At 48.2% G+C, this 15,316-nt stretch overlaps 1 protein-coding gene across 1 annotated transcript in view; it reads right to left on the bottom strand.

Moving 5' to 3' along the window:
* ATP7B (ATPase copper transporting beta) overlaps positions 1-15,316 on the bottom strand; it is a 75,553-nt gene that overhangs the window by 13,641 nt on the left and 46,596 nt on the right. The window contains exons 7-13 of the mRNA XM_047074753.1: positions 14,429-14,505; positions 12,496-12,670; positions 10,604-10,837; positions 9,816-9,907; positions 2,560-2,687; positions 2,291-2,445; positions 1,938-2,072 (exon numbers count right to left, since the gene is read on the bottom strand). Of these exons, the coding sequence (XP_046930709.1) occupies positions 1,938-2,072; positions 2,291-2,445; positions 2,560-2,687; positions 9,816-9,907; positions 10,604-10,837; positions 12,496-12,670; positions 14,429-14,505 (996 nt within the window). The remainder of the gene's footprint in view (positions 1-1,937; positions 2,073-2,290; positions 2,446-2,559; positions 2,688-9,815; positions 9,908-10,603; positions 10,838-12,495; positions 12,671-14,428; positions 14,506-15,316) is intronic.

Below are 15,316 nucleotides of genomic sequence, written 5' to 3'. Positions count from 1 at the left end.
GAGCCACCTTTATTTTCTTCTATTTTTTTCACTACTGTTTTCTTGGTAAACTCCAAACAAACAAAATATGGGTCTCTTTTCCAGTTACCTGGCGACCCACAAGGTTGTTACTCTTTGCATTCTGACATCGTGATTTATCTTGGTTTATTTTTCAAAATGGCGGCTGTCTCTGAGGTACAATCAGGAGACATTATATTCACTTTAATTATAGTATGTTTTCTAAATCAAGGATACAGAGCACAATCTCTTTAGCATTCATCTATACTTTATTCCTTGATTTTGAAAGGCAGAATCCTAAAATAAGGTGCATTATTAAAGGGTCATTTCACTTTGATTAGAAACAGTTGCATTCAGATAGAAGGACGCAGTATTTAAGACATAATTGTGGTTTTTAGAGATAAAGATGATATGATTAAAAAAAAAAACACAGTAATTCTCGTTAAAATAACACCGGACACTCCGACGGGACTGGGTGGACTTCTAGAAGGTGACATGAACGTCTCCCTACAAGTGACATCACACAGCAGGGTGACAGTATCTTAAAGGAACATGCAGTACCTCATGCGCCAGCATCCTCCCTGATATTGCGGATAAAAACAAAAGAGCCAACGTAAGATGGAAAGGCAGAGACCAGCAGAAAGTCACATATTCCAACTTGTTTGGGAATGACTTTTCCCACAGCCACGTGCCAAGGAGCTGCTCTCCCGCAAAAGTGGACATTTGGGGGCAGTCAGGTGCCATAACAGCCCCAGGCAAATTCTAGGAATACAGTCCCAGGTTACTCTTAAAAGCACTGAGGTCTCCTTAAGATGTCAGGAAGAGTTTAACATGGACATTTTTCATTTTAAGATAGGAAACTTGAGACAGAAAGTGACATCTTAGTATATGACATGCACCCTGAGAATGTAAGATGTGCTTTTAATTATGGGTATTTTTTTTTCTTTTTTTTAAGAAAAAAATGCTCTGGTCCATGTTTCTTATATTATGGCCCTAAGGTGAAATACGCATTAGACTTGGCTGAATATAAAACACTGTTCCACTCACTGGGCAGTTATCAAATACTACTCCATGTGGGCCATTCACTGTTGATGTACATCAAGGTTTCTCAGTCTCAGCACTACTGACATTTGGGGTCACATAATTCTTTGTTGTGGGGGGCTGTGCTCTGTGTGGTAGGCCATCTGGCAGCATCCCTGGTCTCTACCCACTAGATGTCAGTAGTATTCCCTCTCCGGTCAGGACAACCAAAAACGTCTCCAGACATTGCCAGATGTCTCTGGGGGCAACAAAATTACTCCCAACTGAGAATCACCACAGTTCCTATTTCTCAGGCAGAAAAGCTTTTTTTTGTATTTTACACCCTTTTTGGAAGTTTGATAAAACTGTAGTTCCTAAGATCATATTCTTTAATCACTTTTTAACTCGAGAAAGTATATTCCATGGTCTCATGTTATGTTTAATAAATATTTAGTTATTAAGAAGCTTTAGCGTTGCTTGGGAAGCTGCGAGGTTGAGGATGGTATTGATGCATAGACAGCAAAAAACATTTTTCTTAACATCTGTTAAGTAATATATCTGTTAAGTAATGTTATCATGCCATCAAAATTGTGAAGTGACCTATGATATGTGCCTTATAACCCCAGAAATGGCCAAGATCACATAATGTAAATGTTTTAAGCATTACAACCGAGAGCCAACTGGTATCTGTATAATCATCTAAATAAAGAGCCAAGAGGATCTTTAAAAAAAAACCTGCAGGAACAGAGTGACTGATCATCCTACCCTGGCTAAGACTTTGCTGCCTTAAGTAAGCAAAACAAGCAAATAAAGGTAATGGGTAATTAAAGCCCAATGAATCTAAGACATGAGAGAATAGGATTAATGGCAAGAGGTTATTTAAAACACAGCAACCATACTGCCCAAAGCATTCAACTTACAGGAAAGTATTTCTGAACAACACCAAAATCGATAAAACCGATTATAATCCATACCACCAACGTCAACGTTGAAATGATGATGATAAATGGGACAAAATATCCACTAAACCGGTCAGCCAGTTGCTGAATGGGTGCCTATGAAAACAAAACACCAAGACCAGGGGAAATTACAATCCACAAAGAAATAAAACACCACAAGCATGAGCAAGAACTGGGGTTCCGAGCCCCCTCGTTAACTACACTTACTAATCAATCTCTACTCCGCAAAATCTGCCTGATTTTACGAAGCTCTTGGAGTCATTCCTGAAATGAGGAAGCTGAAGTTGTATTATTTTTTAAAATTTCTTCATTACCTTTGACATCTGAGCCTCTTCTACTAATTTCACAATCTGAGCCAAAGTGGTGTCATTGCCCACGTGGGTGGCGTTAATGAGCACAGAGCCATGTGCGTTTATAGACCCAGCAATCACTGTGCTTCCGGGTTTCTTAGTGACAGGCATGGCTTCTCCTAGAGGGGGAGAAAAGAGACCAACCTTCATGCATTCAGCCCCACTCAGCACTCATGTGACCTGGCAGGTGCTGTGATACCCACCCAAAGGGAACATGAAACAAGCCACCTAACCTGTGATGAGGGACTCGTCAGCCATGGTACTGCCTTCCAGGACTTTCCCATCCACCGGGAACTTTCCGCCGGGGACGACCTTGATGACGTCGCCCCGCTGCACCAGCTCCATGGGTACTTGCTCCTCTCTGAAACAAATGCCACTCAAGTTACGCACACAGCAATTAACTGGAGCTCACCCCTGCTGGTCTGCCACCCGGGTCGGGTTCTAGACAACGTGTTGGACTGGTTACACTCTTGGCTTTTACACTGAGTGGCAGTATTCATTTTATCTGTTCATTTACAGATTGAGTCAATATTTAGTGCACAGCTAAGTGACAGGTGCTGTACTAGACACTGGAAATACAACTGTGAACAGGACAGCAAAGTCCCTACCCTCATGAAGACCAATTCTGCGGAAAAAACAGACAATGAACAGGACAGTCCGAGGTATTAAATAAGTATTATGATGCAAATAATGTGACTCAAGGGCTTTCTTTTTTTTTTGGTGGGGGGGGTTCACTTGGAAGACATGCTGTGACCTGGAAGACAAGAAGGGCCAACATACAGGGGAAAGAAAGTTCAAGGGCAAAAACTCTGCTAATGCGAAGGCCCTAAGGCAGGAAGGAAGGGTGCCTTTGAAAAACAGGAAGTGAAGCAGGCAGAGTCCAGATCCCGTTGAGTCTTGCAGAACAGAGTACGGGTTTCCAATGTTAAGGGTTTTACTGGAAAGTGACATAATTTGATTCACATTTTCAAGTCATCGCTCTGGCTGCTGCATGAGCACGGGGTGGCAGGGACAATAATAGAGGCTGGGAGAAGAGGTGGGCAAGAAAAAGATGGCAGTGGCGTGGGCCAGAGATGGCGTGAACACCCAGGATATTTCCAGGGCGTGCAGATATGCTAAATGAGTAAAGAAAAGAAGCAAAGAGGAGCTCGAAAGTCTCAGTTACTGAGATGGAGACAAGTGCAGAAGCCGCTGAAGGACAGAGAGAGAAGAGATGAAATAAAGACCTTCATTTTGACACGTCGGGTCTGGGATGCCTATCTGAGTCAAGTAGGGAGCAGAAAATATGACTGGAGCTGAGAGAAGAGGGCAGAGCTAGAGGTACAAATCCCGGAGTTGTCAAAATACACAAGGTACCTACAGCCCTGAAACGGTGCAAGGTCACCTGGGAGCATAAGTGGAAAAGAGAGGGAGTTCTAGATCCAAGCCCTGGTGCCGGGGCCACACTGGAGGCTGAACAGGTGGGAGGGCCAGCCAGCGGCAGGGAGGCAGATGGGCAAGTGGGGATGGCAGACTGCGGGAGCAGACGTCCTAGCCTCAGCCACAGCAGGCGTCACTACCCAGACGCGATACGGGCAAACTTCATCATACTCTGCACTTAAGATCTGCCTACTTCCGTGAAGGTAAGTCACACTTTCATAAAAAAGAAAACCAACAACAAGTTTCAAATGGAGACACTGGGGGGCAGGGGCAATGCTGGTGGAGAGGCATTAAAATCAGCAATGGCTGGGTCGGGGCAATGGAAATGAACTGATGCGTGAAGGAAAAGCAATTTCAGCAACCGATGGAGGCAGCAGCCCAGCGGGATGGGCAGAGGAGAGCGCGCGAAGGAGGAGACAGGCCGCGGCTCAAGAAGCTCTCACAGGAAGTTTTGCAGAAGAGAGAGTGGAGTCAGACAGGCGCGAGTGAGTCGTAGGTGTGTGTGTGGACTGGATGCCGGTCCCCAGACACACAGAGACACATGGTGGGGGAGAGGAGGGAGGGACAGAGCGAAGGGAGGCCACTGGAGAACCACCCAGGGGCCACATAACACATCACTGTGCACAGCACGGGTTTGAACCACGTGGGTCCACATATACGCGGTTTTTCAATAAATACAACAGAGTACTGGAAACAGATTTTTTCTTCCTCCTGATTTTCTTGACATTTTCTTTTCTCTAGCTTATTTTATTATAGGAATAGAGTATATAACAACCTGCAAAGTAAGTGTTCATTGACTGTTTATGTTATCGGTAAGGCCTCTAGTCAAAGTAGCTGATTCGTTTCGGGGGAGTCAAAAGTTATACTCGGATTTTCAACTCTGCACTGGATCAGCACTCCAAACCCCCACCGCTGCTCAAGGGACAACTGTTGAGAACCGTGCCTCGTGATCAAATGCTGACAAAGTCAACTAAGCAGGCTCCGGGGTTATTTTACACACTTCTTTCATTCTATAAGTACTACTATTGCAGGTATCAGAGAGAAGGATGTACAACGAGCTGCCTTATCAATGTGAGAAGGTAAAACGGACATTTACTGAGGGCACGTCCTGTGCTAGATTTTTACTTGTTTATTTTCTCATTGAATCTTCCCAAAAGTATATGAGGTAAGTGATATTCACTCCCATTTGAGCAAAAACTTGAAGATTTCTTAGGAAGGCACAGAATTGAACCTACATGCCCATTTCTTTCAACGTTGCTATGTGTCAGCGTATAAAACCCCAGAGCCAAACTGTGCAGAGACGTTACGTATTGACATCAAAACTTTCTTTTTTAAAAACTGTGCAGGAGCACCGTCTGCATAACGAGGATTCAAGAGTCTGTCTGTCTGTCCATCTGTCCCCAAAGGTCTGGTACTGCCGCCATGCTCCATGCCACCGCCTCCCTGCAAGGCTGTGAGCACATGCTGCCCCCCCAGGAGCATACGGATGCAGTAAGCATTTAGTGTCCCCAGACCAAGTGCCACATGTGCCACTGTGTGCACCAGGTGCCAGGGACGCAGTGGTGAGCAAAAGAAGACACGGCCCTGACCCTGGGAGCTCAGAGTCCTCGTGAGGGCCCTGGTGAGTCACAGGGCAGTGGTGCCATCCGGGTCAAGTCCTGGTACAAAGCCACAGTGTCCTCCATTCAACAATGGCGATTTTATTCCAGGATTAACTGAGATGATGCATGTTAAGGACTGAGCACAGTGCCCGACATACAGTGAGTGCCCAGTGAATGCTGGTGACTTCTATTATATCACCTAATGGACATTTTCACTATTGACGGGCCTCTGCGTAGCAGGCACCGTGCTGGGCTTGGGTACGAACAGGACAAAGCGAGCCTTCCTCTCAGGAGGTTTACTGCCCAGAAGCTACAAGCAGACCCGAGTATGTAAGTTCAATAATGGCCACAATACAATCAATGGAGCAGGAAAAGAAGGGCCCTTTAAAAGAACAGGGAGTGGGGGCGCCTGGGTGGCTCAGTCGGTTAAGCGGCCGACTTCGGCTCAGGTCATGATCTTGCGGTCCGTGAATTTGAGCCCCGCGTCGGGCTCTGTGCTGACAGCTCAGAGCCTGGAGCCTGTTTCGGATTTTGTGTCTCCCTCTCTCTGACCTTCCCCCGTTCATGCTCTGTCTCTCTCTGTCTCAAAAATAAGTAAACGTTAAAAAAAAAAAAAAATTAAAAAAAAAAAAGCTTTAAAAAAAATGTTAAAAAAGGACAGGGAGTGGCACCCTGAAGTCTCAAGTGCTGGGAGCAGATGTGCAGAAATCTGTTTGGTGGCTGGGCAGGCAGGGTGGCAAACAAGAAGAGGAAACTTCTCCATAATCTGAGAATGTTCTCTGCTGCTTCTTCAAATCTTCCAGTGATGGGAGACGCCCAGGCCCTGCCCTTCTGAGGCCCGTCCACACAACCCGGAGGAGTTTCTCATCACATAAGATCTCCTCCGAGGCCTGCGTCAGGAGAAGGAGCGCCTGCTCACTAGCGAAGGAGCGTCGGGAGCTGACAGCAGAACCTTCTCCCCCAGCGTAACCTAACTACCAAGCTTTGGAAAGTTCGCTTAATCTGTGACTTGCCCCTTTGATCTGAATTGACCACATCTTTCTAAGCCTAAACAGCTTGATTTAAGGTGAACAGCACTTTCTGGGAGTCAAGGTGGCTCCTTCCAGTGAGTTCCCAGCGTTTCTTCTTCAGAAGCTTGTGTCCCCCCAAAACACCACCCTGCGGGAATACATTTAATGGAAAGGCGGTGTTTTCCCTAGCATTTCTTCCGCTTTAAGAGTTTCTGCCAGCAGTCTGTCTACCTCACCTGTCTCCTCTCTCCTCTCCTTCCTCATCTAACACAAAGTAAAAAGACAAAGAAAAACTTAGAAGAGAACAGACACAAACCTAGGTAAGATTTGTAACTCTGTTTTCCCCACTCTAATAGGAGCCTTCAATGTGGGAGCCTAGGGACCAGCCTGTGTGGACCTTTTAAGGTCAAGCACAAACACGGTGTAATTTCACAGTCACTTCATTCACTCAACGAGTATCTGAGCACCTGCCACATGGGTGTCCCAGGGTGAGTGGAGACATGGAGTACACAGAGGAGTGACAGCCAAGCGGGCCAGGGGACAGGAAAGGCTTCTTGAGGATGTGACCCCCAAGCCGAGCCCTGAAGGACAAGACGACAGGTGAAGGGGAAGAAGAAAGGTGTCGGGGGAGACCTGAGAGCCCCTTTCTGGGAGCTGCCAGTGGGGTGTGGCCAAAACGAGGTGGAGGGACGGCGGCACAAGGGGCTGGGTCCACTGGGGACACTGGCGGACGCCCAGTCTCACGTGTGTGCTCACAGACTTCACCCTAAGGACAGCAGGTTTGAAACGCTACAGAGGAATGCAGTCAGATCCGGGTGTCCAAGAGACCACTGGTTTGAATGTGGGAAAAGAGTTAGAAAGAGCCTTGGCTAGAAGCAGGGGGCCAATGAAGACCCTGCTGCAGTGCTGTAGGGGACAGAGCGGTGGCCTGAGCAGGCGTGGTGAAAACAGGCACCACAGACACGTCCCCACCGGCTGAGGCCCGGACGTGGCAAGACCCCACAGAAGGCAGAGGCCGACTCAGGGGTCACAGCACTGGTAGGCCTCATGTTACACAGAAAGTCAATGCCTCGGGAGGGCAGTGTGTGGCCACGGGCCCGTCACCTCCCAGCGGCCTGAAGCACCCTTTCAGGAAGGTGGGGGGGGCGGGAACAAGCACCCTACTTTCAGACGGGAATCGTGCCTCACACGCCTTGACTGACGCTCTCCCAGCACACAGCTCGTCTGCGGCAAAGCCAGAAGGAACTCTGGCTTTGAAAATGGCACCACCACAGTGATGACAGCAGTAGAAGGGCCCACGGGGTGTCCACAAGCAAATACTAATCACCATCTCTGGAAAAACACGGAGCTGTGACGGGGGGAGCCCCACCATCCTTGGGCCATTTCAGGTAGCTTCTGTCTCCTGGCAGAGACGCATGTCTCCTCATACTCAAATCAAGGCAGGAGTCCCTGTACCTGCAGCCAGTGCCTTCAGGAGCACCTCAAAATGAAAGGCGGCCAGTAAAAGCGGCCGGTCCATGGCTTTGTTCCCAGCCGGAACATTCCCGCATCTCAGAAACTCCCAGGTCATTAATTTGTGAGAAAAAGAAGCCAAGGTGTGCAACCGCTGTGGAGCCACGGCAGTCGAGTGCGTGGAGCCCCCACGTGCCAGCTGCTGTCACACAGTGTCCACCCACCTGCAAGACAGGTGAGCCGGTGGCCGAGAGGGCGCCTGTCCCAGCTCTGCCACTCACCCGCCCTCCAAGGACTCTGGGCAAGTCACGCCACCCCACTGGGCTTCGGGTTCTTCCTAAAGAAATGGGGCTGTGGGAGCACCCACCTCCCAGGGGAGTGATCGGGTTAAATCAGGCAGTTTAACCTACTGGTCGCTACTGGGAATGGTATCCTGTAAGTTCTCAAATCTCAACTATCGCTACTGTAATTCTGACTCATATTCAAAAGCCAGCATCAGGGCAAAAACCAGTGCTTCCAGGCCGTGGTCGGCCGGTGCCTCATTCTCTGATTCATGTTTTCGGCACAGGCTTGCCGAGTACCCCCTCGGGAAGCAATGGAGGAGGGCCTGTCTCAGCCTCCGACGGCCATTCTGGGGCACACACTCACGAACCCACACTGGCCACAGCGTGCAGAACGGGCAGTACCATTGGGGTGGGGCACAGGGTTGCTTCGACAACAGGAGTTTGGACTGTAAGTCATGTTGGATGGTAAGGAGCAGCAAAGACAGACATACTGAAGAGCAATGAGACACTGACAGAGGGACGTTCCTGAGCAGAGGCCCAGAAGGAGAGGAAGGGAGCGTACAGAGGGAAGGCTAGCTTTGTAGGCTGAGTGACAGGAAACTGATGCATTTCCCACCCCGGAGCCAGAGTGAGATCACAGTCCAAAGGGGAGAGTGGTGGGGCTGGAGAGAGAATTCAGGAATGCGAAGGTCTGAAATAAGCACTACCTAGAATATGAAAACGAGGCTGACCAGGGAAATACAGAAGCCTGAATTCGTGAAAATGCCTGTATTATTAAATATGCGTTGGAGTGCCTGGGTGGCTCAGTCAGTTAAGCATCTGGCTTCGGCTCAGGTCATGATCTCACGGTTCGTGAGTTCGAGCTCCACGTCGGGCTCTGTGCTGACAGCTCAGAGCCTGGAGCCTGCTTTGGATTCTGTCTCCTTCTCTCTCTGCCCCTCCCCCACTCATGCTCTGTCTTTCTCTCTCTAAAATAAGAAAACATAAAAAAATTTAAAAAAAATAAGCAAATATGCCTTAAAAGCCAGTATGTGTAAGGGTTAAGAATATGGGCTGTGGAACCAAGAGCTTGGGTTATAACTCAATTCCACTACTGAATACCTGTGTGACTTTAGGCCACTTGCTTAGCCTTTTTGAACTTCACTTTCCTCATCTGCAAAATAAAGGTAATAATAGTCCCCTCCTCCTACAGTTTTTTTCTTTTAATTTAGATGTAATACAAAGAGGTTAAAAGTGTCTGACAGACAATAAATGCTATATAAGTTCCAGCAATAATAATAACCACCATATTATTTTTAGTATCTGCTAACTATATGAAGAAGAAAAATACTTCTCCCATCTGTATTCCTTGGCAAGTTGAACCTCATCCCTCAGCCTTGTAAATCCTCAGGTCTTGCAAGGAAGGCCCAACGTGTGGACCGTGCTCCGTGCTCTGTGAAGCTTTCCCTGACCACCCCTAGCCTTCCTCTTCTCAATTCCAGAAACACGAATCACCTATACCTCTCATTTGTCATTCAGCAAACCACACCACCTTGAATTCTTGTGGATCTTGTAATCTGTAAACGCCTTATTAATTACCTGGATCAACAGGATGGACCTGGCCACACAAGTCTTTGCTGGCCCCCACAATGTCTAGTGTAAGGTCATGAACACAATGGGTGTCTCAGGTGTCTTACACAGTCTGATATAAATTGGTCGAAAACTCTGGATGAAGACAACCCACCTGATGATCAAGTTGTCCTCGCCAAGGGTCACAACGGTGGCTTCCGTGGCTTGGAGAGACATGAGTTTGGCAAGGGCTTCTGAGGTTTTGCTCTAGGAAACGGCCAGAATGGAAAACCAAGCTATCATAAGCTGACCGGTGCAAACCCAGACCAATGCTTACCAGGCAGGTATCAGAGAAAACCCCTGCGGAAAGAGGCCGACCCCTCATAACACAGACACAGTGCACATCAAAAGGCTCCTCCAGGATGGATGTTACTCTGCAGTCATCTCCACACTGAAGGTACAATACCACCAAGTTCTATGAATTACATTTCAGCTGAAAAGACAGGACCAGTCTGCCTACTAACTGCCTCTTTTTTTTTTTTAAGGTTCAATTTAATTTCTTTTAGGGTCTCAGTCCTACTCTTTTATAGAATACATTAAAATGCAGGGTGTTAAAAATGGCCTGACCGTAAGATGGAAACATGGATTTCTAGACTCATGAGCCAAATACTCAGTTATGTACGAAGAGGCAGTATACGTGCGGGCCTGAAATCTGGAGTTCTTTTCATTACACAATGCGCCTGAATAAAGGTTTCAGTAATTAACCAGATTAGCTGGGATTTCAGAAGTAGCAATCAGTTTGGAGATTAGCGATCAGAACACCTAATTATATGTCGGTTTCACATTTCTTTAAGTCTTTTGCCAGACTGTGTATAATTAGTAATTCTAAACAAGGCGTTCACATGAATTAAGACTTATATTACTGAAGACACAGTTCTTTTTTTCACCCGGAGCTGCAGTTACCTTCGCCACGTGTTCCAGCCACCGGCCCAGGGCAATGAACACAAAGAGCATGGGGGGGGTGTCAAAGAAGGTCACGGGGCTTCTCTCCGCCTTCTCAGCCACGGCCACCACTAGGATGATGACTGAGTAGGTATAGGCGATGCTCGTGGCCAGCACGATGAGCACGTCCATGTTGGCCGCCCCGTGCCGCAGAGATCTGTAGGCCTGGATGTAGAAGTACCACCCGCCAAGGAGCTGAAAGACAGAGGACAGCAACAGTGCATGAGCAGGCATCCAGTCCAAGGAGCAACCAGAGACCTGGAGGCCCCTCAGGGCTGCAAATGCTTAGACATTACTTTCTACTCTGCGAGTGACATGTAGGAAAAATATTTCCTGATTCATAAGACTACTGGCCACAGGAACGGAGGGTCAAGGTCATGGGGGACCTTTCAAACCCACAGCACATGACCTGAATGTCCATCAGCAGAGAACGGTGGCAATGGTGACATCAATCATGGTTCATTTATAACATGGATAGTGCTATGCAGTCCCAAAAGAGGATGTGTGCTAGGTCTATAAACCACTCACCTGAAAGATGCCCATGAGACATGGTTAAGTGAAAAAGCCAGTTATAAATCAGTTTATCTAGTATGATCCTATTTCCGTTAAAAAATACAAAGTCCCAGGGTGCCTGGGTGGCTCAGTCAGTTAAGCGTCCGACTTCGGCTCAGGTCATGATCTTGCGGTCTGTGAGTTCGAGCCCCACATCAGGCTCTGTGCTGACAGCTCGGAGCCTGGAGCCTGTTTCAGATTCTGTGTCTCCCTCTCTCTCTGACCCTACCCCGTTCATGCTCTGTCTCTCTCTGTCTCAAAAATAAACAAACATTTAAAAAAAAATTAAAAAAAAAAACAAAGGCCGTGTGTCTATATTATGTGAACATGTACACACATACATATATGTGAAAATGAGTATTTTTTCTACATAGATGAAGATCTGTAAACACGCACGCCCAACCAGTAATAATACTAAGGTAACCCTGGGGACCAGGATTGGGCTGGAGGCAGGGTATGATTCTAGCGAAAGAATATCTTCCCCTTTGCTTCTCCTACCTCAGTATGGTTTGGATTATCTACAATAAATATATATTACATTTATAATTAAAAAGAAAATACAGAGAAAAGCAAATTCAGCTGACAAATAATTACACTCAGTCTTAAACCAGAGACATTCTCACGTTACCTCAGGAGTTTTATTTTTTATTCTAAAACAGATGGGAGGGCACACTTCCCACCAGAAACACAGCCAGCTCCTAAATATCGTCCCTAGAGTAGAAGCTCCAGCAGGCCCATCTCTTCTAAATTATAATTTCCTCAGGGGGCACCTGGGTGGCTCATTCGGTTAAGCGTCCAACTTTGGCCCAGGTCACGATCTCACGGCTCGTGGGTTCGAGCCCCGTGTCAGGCTCTCTGCTGACAGCTCGGAGCCTGGAGCCTGCTTCGGATTCTGCGTCTCCCTCTCTCTGTGCCCCTCCCCTGCTCATGCTCTGTCTCTGTCTCTCAAAAATAAATAAACGTTAAAAACAATTTTTTAATAAATTATAATTTCCTCAAAACCACAGCCCTGTCATTCGGGGCACGAGCCACTGCTTTTGACAACAAAGGCAGTGCAAACTAAACAATAAACAAATGCGGGACACACCGAGTCACCAACACCTACAACCACCTACAACCACTGTGAAAGTGACAGCGAAACCAGGTCCTTTCAGTGCCCCCCGCAGGTCCTAAAGGAAAACAGCAGCCCCTGCAGGAAAGCTGTGATAAAATGCCGCCTAAGCCAAGCTGATGGGCTGTGTCTGGCATGACAGGGCAGAGAATCTGCTGGCCACACAGAGGCAGGGAGGGAAGATACCCACCTGGACGAAGGTGCACAGGATAAAGAAGATGAGATTTAGAATGGACAGTCCTGGAACGATGTTGTGGTCCAGGACCATTGTCTCGTGGGGCTCATTGCTGGGCACCAACATATAGATCATTAAACCCATAACAGGGATGCCAAACATCAGGCTGCACAGAAAAGACTTCTTCCACCTGCAAAGCAAAGCAGCACAGCAACCTATTAGCTGTCACCTGCCAGCTGGGTTATGGGCTAGTCTCCTCCTGGGGGCTCAGGTTAAGACTTGCCTTTGGCACACGTCTGGGACGGACGGCCAAGGGTACGAAAATGAAGGGAAGGTTCTCTCCCTGACGCCCGCCACCTGAGAGGATATCTAAACGTTCACACTTCTCAGGGCTGTTCCAGGGACATACAGACAGCCTCTGCCTGCCCATGGCTGACCTGCTGCCTCTAATCTCTAGGGGAGGCAACTGAGGCCCAGAACTGAGAATCTAGACCCAGGAAGTTGAACATCCCAGCCCATATGGCTGCCTGCTGCTCTTTCTTCAAAATAAAATCTTATACAGACTCCCAAGTAAAAAGCAGATAAGAGCAAAATTGTATTAGTATGAACATACTTATACGTTTGACCTTCAAAATAGAGTCAGTGACTGGGGCGCCTGGGTGGCTCAGTCGGTTAAGCGTCCGACTTCAGCTCAGGTCATGATCTCGCGGTCTGTGGGTTCAAGCCCCGCCATCAGGCTCTGTGCTGACAGCTCAGAGCCTGGAGCCTGCTTCCGATTCTGTGACTCCCACTCTCTCTGCCCCTCCCCCACTCACACTCTCTCTCTCTCTCTCTCTCAAAATAATAAATATTAAAACAAATTAAAGAGTCAGTGAGAACCGTAAAGCATTCTTGATGGACACCACAGTGACAGCTCTGGTCTCCTGTCAGCGTCAGCATCCATGCAATTCCCACCGACTGTTGTGGAAGCTCTGACACGTCTCCACCCTGGCCCACAGACCCTGGCCTACTACACTGAAGTCTACACTCTCAGGCTGCCGCCAGGGCCCTGGAATTAGCCCGGCCGCTGGCCTTCCAGGTGCATCTCCTTTCAGTCCTTGCCTCCTCCAGGCAAGCCAACCAGAGCAAAGGACAGGAGTCCCTGAGGGCCCCCCCGCTGTCGCCTCCATGCCCCTTGAGAACTCTCACCTCAACCCCCACCTCCACTGCCTGGCAAACTTCCACTCATTCTTTGAGGCTCAGATCATGTGTCTCCTGCTAGTTGGTTTCCCAGACCCCCTTAACCCACCTGATCCACCGCCCACCCACTCTTTCCTAGCCCAGCTGTGACAGTATCCCACTCATTCCTAACATCAGGCATAGCGCCCTACATACGGCAGTGCCCGTGTGTTTGCTGAATGAGTAAGTGCACATCTGCATCAACGAATAAACTCAGGCCTCCTTCTTCCCAGGCCATTTTCTTTCCAGTGACCATGCTTCCTGCCCTCAGACCCCACTTCTAGAACCCTTTCAAATAAAGTCTTAAGATACTGTGTTGTAAAAGGAAAAACCCACACCCTCTCCCTCCCATCCCAAGTTAAGTGCTGTCCTGTCTGTTAGCCACCAGCTGTAAGTGGCTATCTAAATTAAAATCAGTTAAGATCAAATGAAATTAAAAACTCAGTTCCTTAGTCCCATGAACAGCTCAGCAGCTGGTGGCTCCCAGACTGGGCCCTGAGGGTAGAGAACACTTCTGTCATCGCGAGGAGGTCTGTCAGGACAGCGCTCTTCTAGAGGGTTAATGTCACAAGGGTAGTAAGGCAGCTAGTCCACGTGGACGGCACTGTGGGAAGCCAGGAGGGCAGGGACACCCTTAAGCACAGAACGAGGCAGTCAGGCCCAGTGGGGCGGGCGGAGGGCGGGGGACACTTAGACAAGAGCTGCAGCGTATCTTTTCTGTTCTACCTACTGCTTTATTTCCACCTTGTGGTCCAAGTGATGCACGTTGGGGTTTCTCTGGGCCGGGGAAGCATGAAAGCCGATTTCCTTGTTATTAAAAAAAGAAAAGTGAGAAAGAGGGAGGAAGGCACTTGGTTAAAACATGCGTTGGTAGAAAGCATTTTACATCTTTTGAAATTAGAAAGTCATTCGAAAATCGCTCAAAAGACTGGATGGGTTTTTCCGTTCATGACTTCCGTTCCCAAATCATACTACAAGTCCTGTCAGAGGTCCAGCACCAGCTATGCTCACAGACTGTGTCATCCCCAAGGAGGTGGCCCCAGATGGCGACTCCTATTCCTTCTGTGGGCTAAGGCAGCAGGTTCTGGAAGAAACTTCAGCATGCCCCGAGGCTGATCAATACTGAATTAGACACACAGAACTGCTGTGTGAAGAACCCCAAACATGGAGGGGTCAGGGGCTGTCACTCATTCCCTGCATGAGGAAACTCAAGGTCAGAGGTTAGAGATCCTGCCCAGAGCCATCGTGCTGTCAGAAGAGCGAGGCCCAGTGCTTGGTGCTCAGGTCTCCGGACTCCCAGCCCAGGCCCCTTCCCACTGAGCAGACCCTGGCTCCCTCAACACCTACCTGCACGCTCCGGCTCCCACTGAAGCCAGATGGGGACTGTCCCGCAATCTGCTGGTTCTTTTCAGCGTTTCTTGCACCACCTCGCTCCCTGACCCTCTCTTCCTTATTTGATCTGACCCCTTTACGAAATTACACAGGAAAAGCTGTCAGGAAATGTCCCAAGAGTCAGCACAATATAAAGAGGGGCCTCGGACTCTCACGTTGGGATTTCACACAAAAATTAAAAGTTCTGGTTGGAGAAAGAGCATCTAGGACCGTGTAAAGACAAATC

This window comes from Lynx rufus, unplaced genomic scaffold (assembly GCF_022079265.1).
Source record: "Lynx rufus isolate CCGP_SWC_20201006 ecotype Redwood Valley unplaced genomic scaffold, mLynRuf1.p SCAF_1, whole genome shotgun sequence".
NCBI classification, from domain to species: Eukaryota; Metazoa; Chordata; class Mammalia; order Carnivora; family Felidae; genus Lynx; species Lynx rufus.
The sequence above is the reverse complement of the archived record's forward strand: the minus strand, read 5'-3'. Positions and strand labels throughout refer to the sequence as shown.